Source organism: Jaculus jaculus, chromosome 1 (genome assembly GCF_020740685.1).
Source record: "Jaculus jaculus isolate mJacJac1 chromosome 1, mJacJac1.mat.Y.cur, whole genome shotgun sequence".
In the NCBI taxonomy this organism is placed as follows: Eukaryota; Metazoa; Chordata; class Mammalia; order Rodentia; family Dipodidae; genus Jaculus; species Jaculus jaculus.
In genome coordinates, this window is record NC_059102.1 from 160,576,509 (window position 1) to 160,589,314 (window position 12,806).

The 12,806-nt window shown below is 44.4% G+C and overlaps 1 protein-coding gene across 4 annotated transcripts in view; it reads right to left on the reverse strand.

Annotated features, from left to right (window-relative positions):
* The window catches only part of Kdm2a (lysine demethylase 2A), a 126,870-nt gene that overhangs the window by 6,460 nt on the left and 107,604 nt on the right, over positions 1-12,806 (reverse strand). For all 4 annotated transcript variants that reach the window (XM_045147762.1, XM_045147776.1, XM_045147753.1 and 1 more), the window contains 5 exons: positions 8,108-8,191; positions 5,773-6,042; positions 5,153-5,284; positions 4,105-4,194; positions 1,121-1,827 (listed from right to left, as the gene is read on the reverse strand). In XM_045147762.1, coding sequence (XP_045003697.1) covers positions 1,121-1,827; positions 4,105-4,194; positions 5,153-5,284; positions 5,773-6,042; positions 8,108-8,191 — 1,283 coding nt within the window. The remainder of the gene's footprint in view (positions 1-1,120; positions 1,828-4,104; positions 4,195-5,152; positions 5,285-5,772; positions 6,043-8,107; positions 8,192-12,806) is intronic.

Below are 12,806 nucleotides of genomic sequence, written 5' to 3' on the forward strand. Positions count from 1 at the left end.
TGGGAATTTCCCCATTAAGAGTCTGTTCAGGGATAGAGAGATGGCTTAGTGGCTAAGGTGCTTGCCTGTGAAGCCTAAGGACTAAGGTTTGACTCACCAGAACCCATGTAAGCCAAATGTACAAGGTGATGCAAGCATCTGGAGTTTGTTTACAGTGGCTAGAGGCCCTAGTATGCCCATTTTTTTCTCATAAATAAATAAAACACTGGGAAGGCTGAGATAGGATAAAACTTGTGGCCTGAATTTGTGACGAGCCTGTCCTACAGCTTGGGCTACAGTGAAACCCTGGGATAGAGTGAAACCTTGTCTCAAATTACCCCTGAAAAATTAAAACTAGAAAATAGGAATACCTTCATTTTAGAAGGCATGCTCATTACTCTTGGTGGTTGAAGCTACTGAAGGAAGTGATTCAGGTAGTTATGCCATCAAAAGCAGAAAAGGGGCTGGAGGGAGGGCTTAGAGGTTAAGGTGCTTGCCTACAAAGCCAAATGTACAAGGTGACATATGCATCTGTAGTTTGCAGTGTCTGGAGGCCCTGGCATGCTCATTTTCTCTGTCTCTCTCTCATTTTCAAATAAACAAATAAAATTTAAAAATTGATAATAAAAAGCAGAAGCTGGGCATGGTGGCACACACCTTTAATCCTAGCACTTGGGAGGCTGAGGTAGGTGGTTCGCTTTAAGTTCAAGGTCACCCTGAAACTACACAGTGAATTCTGGGTCAGCCTGAGCTAGAGTGAGTTCTAGGTCAACCTGAGCTGAACTGTCACCCTGCTACAAAAAAATAAATAAGAAAAATAAAGTGCCTAGCATGTCACAGGTTCTCAACTAACTTATGATCAGTTGGGAAGGGAAGGAGGACAGACTTCTAGTTTGTAAAACCCTGAGGTTTTGGCACACGCCATACAAATCCATCTCTCAAACCAGTTTCCCTTGCCCAGAGCAGGGAGAGGAGGCAATGGGCTAAATTCCCTGAACATCTGCAGGCACTATGGACTACATTGGACACAAAGATTGGTTCTTTGAAGCCTTAAGATGTCAAGGTGCATGATGCTCTCATGTGGAAAGACCTGCCACCTACTCCCATGCCCCTACTTCTGATCCCCTGTATCCCTGCTCACCATTTATACCATGTCTTGCACACTCGCATACATTCACAAAGTTCTCTGCGGCTGAGGTAGCGGAAGACAGACATCCAGACCTCCCGCTGCATCCAGCTTTCGTCTCCATCCTGAGCCCAACTGCCCCGGCCATTCAGCCTGGCTGCACCCCCCTCCTCTGCACTGTCATCTTCCTCCTCCTCCTCTTCCTCCTCCTCTCCCCCTAGCCCCTCCTCATCCCCACGCTGTGGGGTTCGGGCTGGGCAGTGCTGCACTAGCACACGGGGGGAATGGCGAAGGTTGGCAGAGGAGGCCGTGATGGCCTGCAGCTTGGGCACAATGGATGTCCCGTGGAGCTCTTTGGTGGGCCTCTGTAGCGTGACAGTGAGGTACGATCCCCGGATCTTGGCTTTCTCAACTTCAGACAGCTCCTTTTTGCCGCTGGGATTGTTCTCCTTTTCCCGTACCATGGTGCGCTCTGTGGCCTGTAGCCGAAGCAACTGCCGCCTTTTGAAGCGCTCATCGCGGCTGGCACTATGGTGGTCGCTGGGACCAGCCCCAGGGGATGACCGAGTCACCATGGCCCGGGGGGAGACCGGGTCGTGGATGAGCTGCAGCATGGAAGTGGGTGAGTGAGGTGGGGGTGTGAGGGGCTCCTCGCAGCTCCTCAGGGGCCGTAGGACTTTGGCTTGCACAGCTTCTTCATCGCTCTCTTCCATTTTCCGCTTCTGCAAAACATACCCAGAAAAGTAACATCAATGCTTCCTTTTTTCCAAAGCCGAAGGCAAGTCACCGTTACAAGAGGGACCATCTCCTCAGAAGGTACATACAATTCAGACTGCCAAGAACAGCAACTGAGCTCATGCCTATGTTAGAGAATTCTGATTACTGAGAAAAATCTTCAAATGTATCACTTGTGTCTAAGTACAGAGGAGTAAGATCTAAAATATGAGCTGCCTGATTCTACATCCCACCTTATTCACCTCACTTCAATATTAAAAAATAACCTTTTTTAAATTTATTTGAGAGTGACAGAGAGAGAGAGAGAGAGAGAAAAAAAAAAAAAGAGAATGGGTGCACCAGGGCCTCCAGCCACTGCAAACAAATTCCAGATGCATGTACCACCTTGTGCATCTGGCTTACGTGAGTCCTGGGGAATTGAACCTCAGACCAGGGTCCTTAGGCTTCATAGGCAAGTGCTTAACCACTAAACCATTTGTCCAGCCCTCTCATTTCAATATTTTGATAATTCCCTAAGTAAAAATAATGTTTCAAAAGGGCTACCCTTGACCACACTCATTTTTCTTTCTAATTTAGCCCTTCACCTGAGTACTATGTGCATTAATGGAAGAAAAATAGCCCACCTAGGCTTTGGACAAGGAAGTAGGAGCTGAGTGACAAGACACTACCAAATTTTAGGTTAGTAGTTCTCCAGTGTCTTAGTTCAGCTTTCCTAGTTTCTATTCCCATGTGACATGAGAGAAAAAGCCTGAGAACCTCTGTGAAGCACTGTGCCACACAGGACTGCATGGGATTATGATGACAAACACAAGGCTGACTCCTCATCCTCTGGCACCAGTACTTTCCTGAAACCCACCTTAGCTATGCTGTGACAGCTTAGTTAATATGTGCCACTAGAAACTTTACTATTAAGTCGAATTTTCCTTGAGGAGAGACATTTTATATCCCTAACAATAATCCTGATCTTGGGCTAGAGAGATGGCTTAGCAGTTAAGGTGTTTGCCTGTGAAGCCAAAGGATACAGTTCAATTCCCTAGGACCCACGTAAGGGGCACATGTGTCGCCTGGAGTTTGTTTGTAGTGGCTACAGACCTTGGCATGCCCATTCTCTCTCTGTCTGTCAGTCTCTCTTCTATCTCTCTTGCTATCTGCTTACAAATTAAAAAAAAAATAACCCTGGTCTCTGTTCCTTACATTCTTGGTCACTACAGTTTATAGAGAAAATGATCACCTTCTTTCTGGGGGCAGGCTATTATAGCATCCGCCAACCCTTTCTACAACTGGAATGCCAACCTTCAACAGCACTAGAAGACAATAAATGGTAAAGCTACTAGTTGAAGAATCTGGAATGAAGAGAACTTTAGCAGTAGTCAGCTCTACAAACTCCAATTTAGACTAAAACATCAACTTTCTCAGTGCCCAAGTGGAAGAAATAAAAAGGAAATTCCCTTATGCCTGCTTCCCCACTCCTGTATAGGACCCCTGAAGTACTGACACTAGGCCAGCCTCCTCCTGAGATATGAGCCTTCAGCAGGCCTTGCCTTGCCAGCATAAGTAACCAGAGTCCTTTTGGCCCAATGATGTTACTGGCAATCATTAGGCTAGCAACCTCAGCTGCCCTGGGCCAAGGTCATGAAACTTAGTCTCCACCCTCTCTAGGGGAGGGGTTGCCTTTGAATGACACATTGGGGCACATGGGCTGGGTAGGTCTTTCAGCGAGGCCACCCAGGTTAAGACAAAAATGTGAACCTGCCTAACTGGAAACTCTAGTATACTACTCCACAACTCAGCAGCACCCTCAGGCCACTGCCTCCCCTCTAGTTACATTCCTCAGGAGAAAGCTACACACCTAACTTCCTTCAAGGCTCCTTCCTTTTTTACTGCCCCCAAGAATAAAAGGACTTCAGGAATTTGCAGATCCCAAATTAAACAGAATTTAGTAATACAAAAACCAAAACCTAGCCTTTAATCCCAGCACTTGGGAGGCTGAGGTAGGAGGATCACTGTGAGTTCAAGGCCACCCTGAGGCTACCCAGTGAATACCAGGTCAGCCTGGGCTAGAGTGAGACCCTACCTCGAAAAACAACAAAAAGGAACTAAAGAAAAAAGATCCCTGCCCTCCCCAATAATAATAATAATAATAACCTTCCTATATGTCATTAAAAACCCTGTAAATACTGCTGTTGTAAAGGCAAGCACAAAGCAACTCCCCAGACTGACATTTCCTTTCCTGTCACAAAAGAAGTCTGAACATGTTCCTTTACCTGGGCTTTCTCTGAGCTGTCTTCCTGGTAACACTTTGGACACTCCCAGCAATTTGGCAATTCCTCGTTAAGTAATCCTTCTCCATCCATCTATAGGCAGATAGATTTTTTTAAAAAGTCAGTTTTTACTGCCTTCTACACACAGTAACTAATACAGGCATTAGAAATTGGAAGATCATCCATTTCCGAACACAATGGCCCATATAGGAGTAAAAACTGACAGCTACTTAGCAATATAAAGCACTAATACTAACTCCTAGCATTGGGAAACTGGCCACCATTGTCATCTTCCGTCTTGATTATTTGACCAAAGTTAGGCTTCATGAAGAGACTTTCAAGGTTCTGGGTCAGTTTGGGGTCTCCTCTCCTGAGCTTCTCATGTTATTGGCACCGGACCTGATCTTGGTTTAGCAAACAAACAACTGCTTAGGTTCAGAGACTAATGCTTTAGTCTCTGTGACTTAAGTGTTCTCAACTGTAAAAAGTGGTTACATGTAACAATGCACAACACAATTGTTCAGGTTGTGGTTAAGGATTATATTAAAAAAGTGTTTAGAACTCAGTGGAGAATCACCAAACAGTCCCTGCAGTCTCTTGAAGGCCTTCAAACACATTGTTCAGAGGCCTCACTATTTACTAGGGCAGTAACTTGTGTATTTTGTATACTGTTCCATTTTCAAGGTCTAGCATACAGCCTGACACATAACAGACATTTGAAATAGCAGGTTTGTGTTAAGCTCCTCTATGACCATGGGCCTCAGAGTGTCGGCCTCTTGAGTTAATTTTTTTTTTTATTTATTTGCATGTGTGTGTGTGTGTGGCATGTGTCTGCACACATGTGCACCAGGATCTCTTGTTGCTGCAAGTGAGTATCAGACACTTGTACCATATTTTGTGTATGGTGATGTAAGAGTATCTGGGGAAATGAACCCAGGTCAGCAGGCTCAGCAAGCATCTTTTACGGTTGACCCATCTCCTCAGCCCCAGAGACAGCCTCTTGTGACAGGTGTCTCATCCTCTTGTCAAGGACCTTTGGGCTTTTTCTCACCTGAAGGCAACCAGGATGAACAATTTCGTTGCAGATACAACATTCCATGAGTTTCTTTTCAAAGTCCTGTGTCTCTTCATTCTGATCCACTTCTCCACAGAGGGAACATGTAACTGAATGAGGCAGTCTGGGCTACAAGAACACAAAGACAGATTAAGAGAGCAGATTTAGATCCTTCTCATTTTAGTTTCCCTTAAAATGAAGATCAGAGGCTTGTTTCCCATAATTTCTAGTAAGCTTGTGGGGGTGAACACAATTAAGGTATCAAGAAGAGAGTTTTGGTAGAAAAATGAGTGAATAAGGTGGGAGACTCAACTCCCTGAGACCTAGAGACCAAGAGACTTTCACTCAAGAAGTCTACTAGCCTCACAGGTTCTTTCTAGTCCACATAACAAGGCGACAAGACAGTTACTTTCTCTTTGAATGCTGGTCTCTTGTGTGAAAATTAGGTGAGCACAGCCAAAGGATTATGCTATTTTTCATTGCCAGAACCCTGGGGAAAAGGGGCAAACCAGAGAGTATAATTCCATCTTAGCTCTGAAATCTCTCTAACTCATGAATTCCAGTCCTTTTGTACTAATACTCCTCCCCCAAAATCTTTTACCAAGGAAATCACTCACTGCCAAGCACTGTCGGAGAACACAGGACTGCTTCATGCGTCCAGGGCCCCCAAACTTCTTCATGTCCCTGCAGTAGTGGCAAACACCACACTCTCCTTGCACACAGGCTTTGCATTTCCGACAGCGCACTCTTCTTCGCCTGGCTCCTGATACAATGGGGGAGGCAGCTGTAGGCCTCACAGGTGTCAACCTTGGGGCTGGCTTCATGGTGTGAGGCTTTGTGATTGGGATGGTAGGAACCCGTACCTTTGGCCTGGTAGGGAATTTAAGCTGAAAAAAGAAAGCAGTGAAGTCAACCATATAATGTTGCTTTAAAGACTGGATAGGGTAGATTACAAACATGGCAGTGTACCTGGCCCAGGATTTTGGTGTGTGAGAAAATCTGCCCATTGCTTATTTTTACAAGTAAATTTTATTGGAACACAGCCATGCTCATTTATTTACATACTGTATATAGCTACTTTTTTTTGCTATGGTATAACTCAGACATTGTAGCTACTGTGAAGTATAAAACAAAATATTTACCATCTCAGCCTTTACAGAAAAATATGCCAACCCTTGGTCCTAGCCCTTTAGTCTGCTTCAGGCGCATCCCTTTCATTTTACAGAACATTTTACAGATTTCCTTTTCTAAAGCTTTCTGGGTTAAGTGTCAAGTGCTGAAGTCACCCCAGGAACTGGCCCTGTAATATAGTCCTTTATGCTGACTACTCAGAATGTATGTCTAAACAGGACCACAAAGTACAAGAAGGTGAACCTGGTTTTATTAATTTCTTTATCATTTCAAATACAGTATATGACCCTGTTACACAGCAATAACATTTAAATGTGGAATAAATCTCTCAGGTAGATGTTTGTAATTTTAGCGCTTGTATTTACCTTGCTAGGGACCTTTCAAGGACAAGAACCATATCTTCTACTTCTTTACTTTCCCACCATTTCTTAAACAATTTTCTGACACGAAATACTCAACAGCCAATAATGACTGAATTGTTTTGAGGCAGTCCCGCGTGGCAAGTGGGACTCCTATACCTGGGAAGAGGGAGGTGGTTCTTTAAAGACATCATTTAACCTCATGTCTTTACATTCTGCCTAAATACCCCTGGAATGCCATGCACTTGCAAGTTTCACCTAGGAAACAACAACGAGGGTCCTAATTCAGCTGTCAAACTCATGGCCAGAAAAAGAATGCTACCATTTATTTATATAATATAATGTAAAATGTTATGTACAAGGATGTAAGATAGAAGTAAAAACTCCTGACAATTTTTTAGCTGATGACAATTTGTTTTAATTCTATGGTGAAAAGCACTACCTAAATGGAATCTGAGATGGGTGTAATCTTTGCACTCCTATAACCCCAGCACTTTGAGGAAGAGGCAGAACGACAGCAGATCAATCTGGTCTACATAAAGCAACCTTGACACCTGCACCCTCCCCCCCAAGAATAGTGGAGGAACCTTGAGGTCAGGGTCTCACTATATAACAACAAAACTCCTTTAGTCTTTCAAATATGTATGTACTTATTTTAACTAGCTTTAATCCTATTTATGAAGACAACTGAGTCAGTGGGTCAGAAGGATGGGAGCTGATGCATTTTGGTTAATCAATGTGTACTTGGCTTCTGAACTTGGGGGAGGCCTCCCAGAATGGTAGTCCTGTTAAATCAATTCTCAAGATGGCCAGTTACTCTGGAGTACAAGTCAGGACAGAACCAATAATGATCTGTCAGTTTTTATTTCACTTTTTTTAGGGGAAGGGGAGGAGGGGACCATTTTTAGGTAGGGTTTTGCTCTAGCCCAGGCTGACTTGGAATTCAGTATGTAGTCTCAGGGTGGCCTCAAACTCACAGTGATCCTCCCACCTCTGCCTCCCAAGTGCTGGGATTAAAGGTGTGTACCACCACCCCTGGCTTGTTTTACTATTTTTGTTTGTTTGTTTGAATTTTTTATTTTATTTGCAAGCAGGGAGAGATAGAAGACAGACAGAATGGGCATGCCAAGGACTTCAGCCACTACAAACGGACTCCAGAATGTGCATCTGGCTCTACATGGGTACTGGAGAATCAAATTTGGGTCATCATTAGGCTTTGCAGGCAAATGCCTTAACCACTGAGCCATCTCTCCAGGCCTGTTTTTAGGGTTTTGCTATGCAACCCAGGCTGGCCTAGAAATCAAGAGTAATTCTGTTGTCCTTGCTTATAGAATATTGGGATTACAGGTATATACCACCATGCCTGTACAGTTAAACTTTTCTTCCCAGAATAGTAATAATCAATCAGCTGGCAAAAGGCTTAAGCAACCTGAATTTTAGACTAAGCAGAAGAATCTCTTACCTTATCCCTTTTTGGCCACTGTACTATAGGGACTCCAGTGAGGGCTAACTTGGGATCACTATTGGCAAGCTCTTCCAGCAAAATCTAAGGGTAGGAGAGAAGGAGGAAAAAACAAACAAACAAACAAACCTGGTATGATGAGCTTAAACACTCCCATAGCATCTAAACTCAGCCTTACTCTTTTCAAGCACCAAGGGGGGAAGAGCAGGCTGACAACAATCTGTTAGACTTAATTCAAAACAAGTAAATCAATGATGGCAGTGATGAAAGAAAAAACAAGACTACAGTACTATCAAGACTTTAAACTTACCTTTGCTGTCAAACCTTCCTTACCTGTGTATTCCTAACAACACACTGAAGCAACTAGCTGCTGATACTTGTCATACAGTTCTAAATGGGACAGTACAACTATATTGCCTCTTCATTTGTTTATATCAATAACTGTTACCAAGTTAAGTTGGCTTTCATTTTGTGAGCAAAGGGGCATTAAACTGACTGGTTACACTAAATTGGTAAGACAAACAGCAGAACCTTAATGTGATGGCTTGACCCAGGCCTTTATGCACATGCTAGGCAAGTGCTCTCTTACCCAATGAGCAACATCCCCAGTCTGACAGAGACTTGATCTACAGCTGATTACAGAACTCTTTCCTAAACATGCACATACATGTAAGTACACACATGTGAGCAGAGTCAGCTTTTGCCTTTATTTCTATTAATAGGGCAGGGACAATCTTAAGGGTAATAGCTCTCATGACTTTAAACCAATCAAGTTTGGATGATTTAGGAACAATGTGACAGTAAGAAACTGCCACTTACATGAATCACAGGGGTTGACTGTTTTTTTTTTGTTGTTGTTGTTTTAAGACAGAGATTTCTGAAGCCCAAACCTAAAAGAACAAAAAACCTCTTCGTCTGATCGTAGGAGCCCTTAAGCAACAGCATAGCAAAAGAATAGAAATCTAGGAGACAAGTTACACTTGCCTTAGGAATGCTTTTAGCAAAAACCCAAAACTTTGACCTAGACAGGTCACCATGCCTGGGACATCTTTAACAGTCATTTTAATAATCAAGACTTTCAATTATTTCATCCTTAGTGGAAGGAACATGCTCTAAATTTTAGAATTAGGACTCTAAAGACCCTTCAACAATCTGAAAAGATCTTCCCTTTTGTCAAATCTCCAGATGCTTCACACCTTCCCCCAAACTGATCTCATTTGCAGACATTTTATTTACTTCAAGTTGCTATGGCATCCTATTCTGGAGCCTCCTGTTAGCACCATACTGCGTGGGGGTGAAGAGGCAGGGTGTGGTGCCACGTGGGACAGAGCTTTGGTCCCAGCTTCTAATCTCCCTAGGGTGAAAAATCCAGGTCCATTCAAAATGTGCAGCAGGGAGTGCATGGCTCCCCTCCCCCACTTCACACTGCTGAGGAGTAGGACTCTGCCCATTTCCTCTGCTGAGAGAACTAAGCTGTCCACAAACAGGGACTTTCCACTTTCAGCAAAGCAGACTGTACAGAAAGATGTGTGATAGCTAAGAGTAGAAAAAGAACTTAACTGCTCACCAAAACCAGACCAATTTTACCTTTAAGACTTTTGTTTGGGGGCACCGGGAAGGAGAGGTGGAGAAACTGTGTGGGTTGCATTGGGGGGGCAGCTGTTCACATATGCATGGTTCAGTTACTGGGGTATGTGTGGGTGTGGAGGGAAATGCAGATTTCCAGCCTATTTTGCTGGGGCTATTCAAACAAGCCTGTACTGCTTTTATCAAAAAAAAAAAAAAAAAAAAAAAAAAAGGCAGACTCCAGCTGAGGCCCTATGAGAAACCATATAAAGAAGCCACCACCCCTAACCAGTGGGGGTTTGGGATCAGGGAGCGGGGGTGGAGTGCGGAAAGGCTGACGCCTAAGCTAGGGCTGCGAACATTCAAACACAGGCCCACACCCCACATAACACAGACAGGGAAAGAGAAGTGAGGGTGCCTGGGCAAGGAGTTAAGGAGTCCCCAAAACCAAGCGGCCCAATTCCAAAGCACATCCCATCATTGAGGTACAAGTGCAATGACGGCTCAAACAACCCAAGTAACAAGCATTGTCCTGGACTTGCTCGGCAGGCAGTTCTTCTACCTCTTCTAAGAGACAAAGTCCCTACAGTTACACACACCCCACACCAGAAAGGGTTTGCCAACCGACCGCCTGACCTTGCGTTTCTTGTTGCTCTGGAGCTGCAGAGGCTCTTGGGTGAAGTTTCCCCAGCGTCTTTGTTTTGTTTTCTGTGTTTGAAGTTGTGCGGAAGGAGTTAGGGTTTCTGCTTCCAGGAAATCCTGATTTACTTGAAAATCCTGGAATCTACCAGAGCACAGATGGCAGGGCAGTACGGTTCTAACCCTTCAGGCTATTTAGAAAAGCGTGAAGCACTCTGAGCTCCTTCTAAAGCCCTTCAGCTCAGCCGCGGCTTCCTGTGCCTGTGAACAATGCTGCTGCGTCACCCACATGCAGCTCCCAGAAATGCTTTGCAACGGAAGATGGCAGGAGGGGGAGCTGAGCTCGAGTGAGCCAGCCAGGCAGAGGGCCCAGCCGTTCTGCTGCAGCATCGGGTGGGGGTGTGTTCAGCAGCAGCTCTCTTCTTTGCCATTGGAGGAGGTGCAGCAAGGGAGGGAGTTTGGCCAGCCCCCGCCCAAGCTCTTTCCCTCCAACACCACAACAGGAGAACCTAGGGCCAGCCCCCAGAGGGCTCCTAGTGGCAGACTTCAGTAGGCGCCAGTGGAAAGGAAGCTTTTAACCCATTCTGCACGTTAGCTTGGGCACTCAGGCCTACTTTGTCCTTGTTTCAGTCTACACTCTCCCCCTTCAGGGTCACTTATTGTTTAAAACCAGGGACAGCTATCTTTCTCTTCAAGTTGAACACCTGGGGATCATCCAGTCCTGCATCTCAAGAGGAAGCAGGCAGCTGGGTTGAGCCTTTTTATAGTTACCTGCCAGCTTCACCTGCCCTCACTCATACAGTTACAGCTCCATGGTGTTTCCAGAAAAACCTTCAGAAATTGCCAGTACTGAGATAAAATACACAGCTGTTTCCCACCAATCACATCTACACATCTACAACAAGGAACCAGCAGCCTATTGAAAATGTCTATGCAGCAATCGTTTAGCAGTATGCCTGTGGCCAAGTCAAGTGGTACATTCAGGTCAAAGAGCTTTATCCTCTAGCCCCTCATCAAGGCACAAGAAGCCAGCTCAGCACTCTCCAGGCCCAGTAGAATAGAATGTCTTAGCCTTACGACACCATTCCCATATTTCTACTTCTAAGTATTTTTGTTGTTTTGAGACAGGGACTCACTATTCAGGGATAGCCCAGAATTCTCATTCTTCCTGCCTCACCCTCCCAAGTAGGGGATTACAAATATGTCTACTTAAGAGCTGAGTGTGGTGGCACATACCTTTAATCCTAACACTAGGGAGGCTGAGGCAGGAGTATTGCTGTGAGTTTGAGGCCATCCTGAGACTACATAGTGAATTCTAGGTCAGCCTGGACTAGGGTGAGACCCTACCTGGAAAACCAAAACAACAACAACAAATGTGTCTATTTCATTTTTGATAGTCCTCATGAAGCAGCCACTTCAATGCCATGTTGTGACAATCACTCAGCTGACATGTATTAACTCAGATCCTGAGGCTAGGGTGAAGCTCAGATTGAACACATAGACTCTCATTGAAAGGGAAAGTACACACACAAATTTTTTTCAGAAGCATTCTGTAAACTAGCATGGGAGGAGAAGCTGGGCAGGAATAGAAAGCTAAGGAGCAGTAGTTCGGATCTATATTTTCATCTTTCAGATTCTCATAAAGGTAACTTCACTTTTGTGTATATTCCAGGAACTACTTTGACATAACCATCCAGCTCTCACCAGTAAAACATTCTTATTTTTCTTTAAGATTGTTGTTTCAATGTGTTTCTGGGGACTGGGGCTTTAGGCTTTACTGCCAAGGACTGCATTTTTTTTTTTTTCACTCCCAGACAGGGTCTGTGTTATGCAAGGCAAGTTCAAGGCTAATCAGAGCTACACAGTGACATCTTGCATTAAAAAGATTAAAAAAAAAAAAAGAGCTGGGGAAATGGCTCAGTGATTAAGGTACTTGCTTGCAAAGCCTAATGACCTAGGTTCAATTCCCAGTACCCGCTTTATGCCAGGTGCACAACGAGTTGCAAACATCTGGTTTGTTTGCAGTGATGAGAGGCCCTGGTGTACCCATTCTCTCTCCCCCCCCATCTCTCTTTCTCCATGTAAATAAACAAATAATATTTTAAAAAGAAAAACCGGGCATGATGGCACACACCTTTAATCCCAGCACTTGAGAAGCACAGGTAGGAGGATTGCTATGAGTTTGAGGCCACCCTGAGATTACATAGTGAATTCCAGATCAGCCTGGGCTTGTGTGGAAACCCTACCTTGAAAAACCAAAAAAGGAGAAAAAAAAAAAAAAAAAAGTAGTGAGAGCAAGCCAAACACAACACAGAAACATAATGAGAATACTTTTTTTTCCCCTTCTGGTTTCTCCAGGCAGTGCCTTGCTAGCCCAAGTGGACCTGGAATTCACTATGTAATCTCAGGCTGGCCTCAAAATCATGGTGATGCTCCTACTTCTGCCTCCTGAGTGCTGGGATTAAAGGCATGTACCACCATGTCCAGCAATACA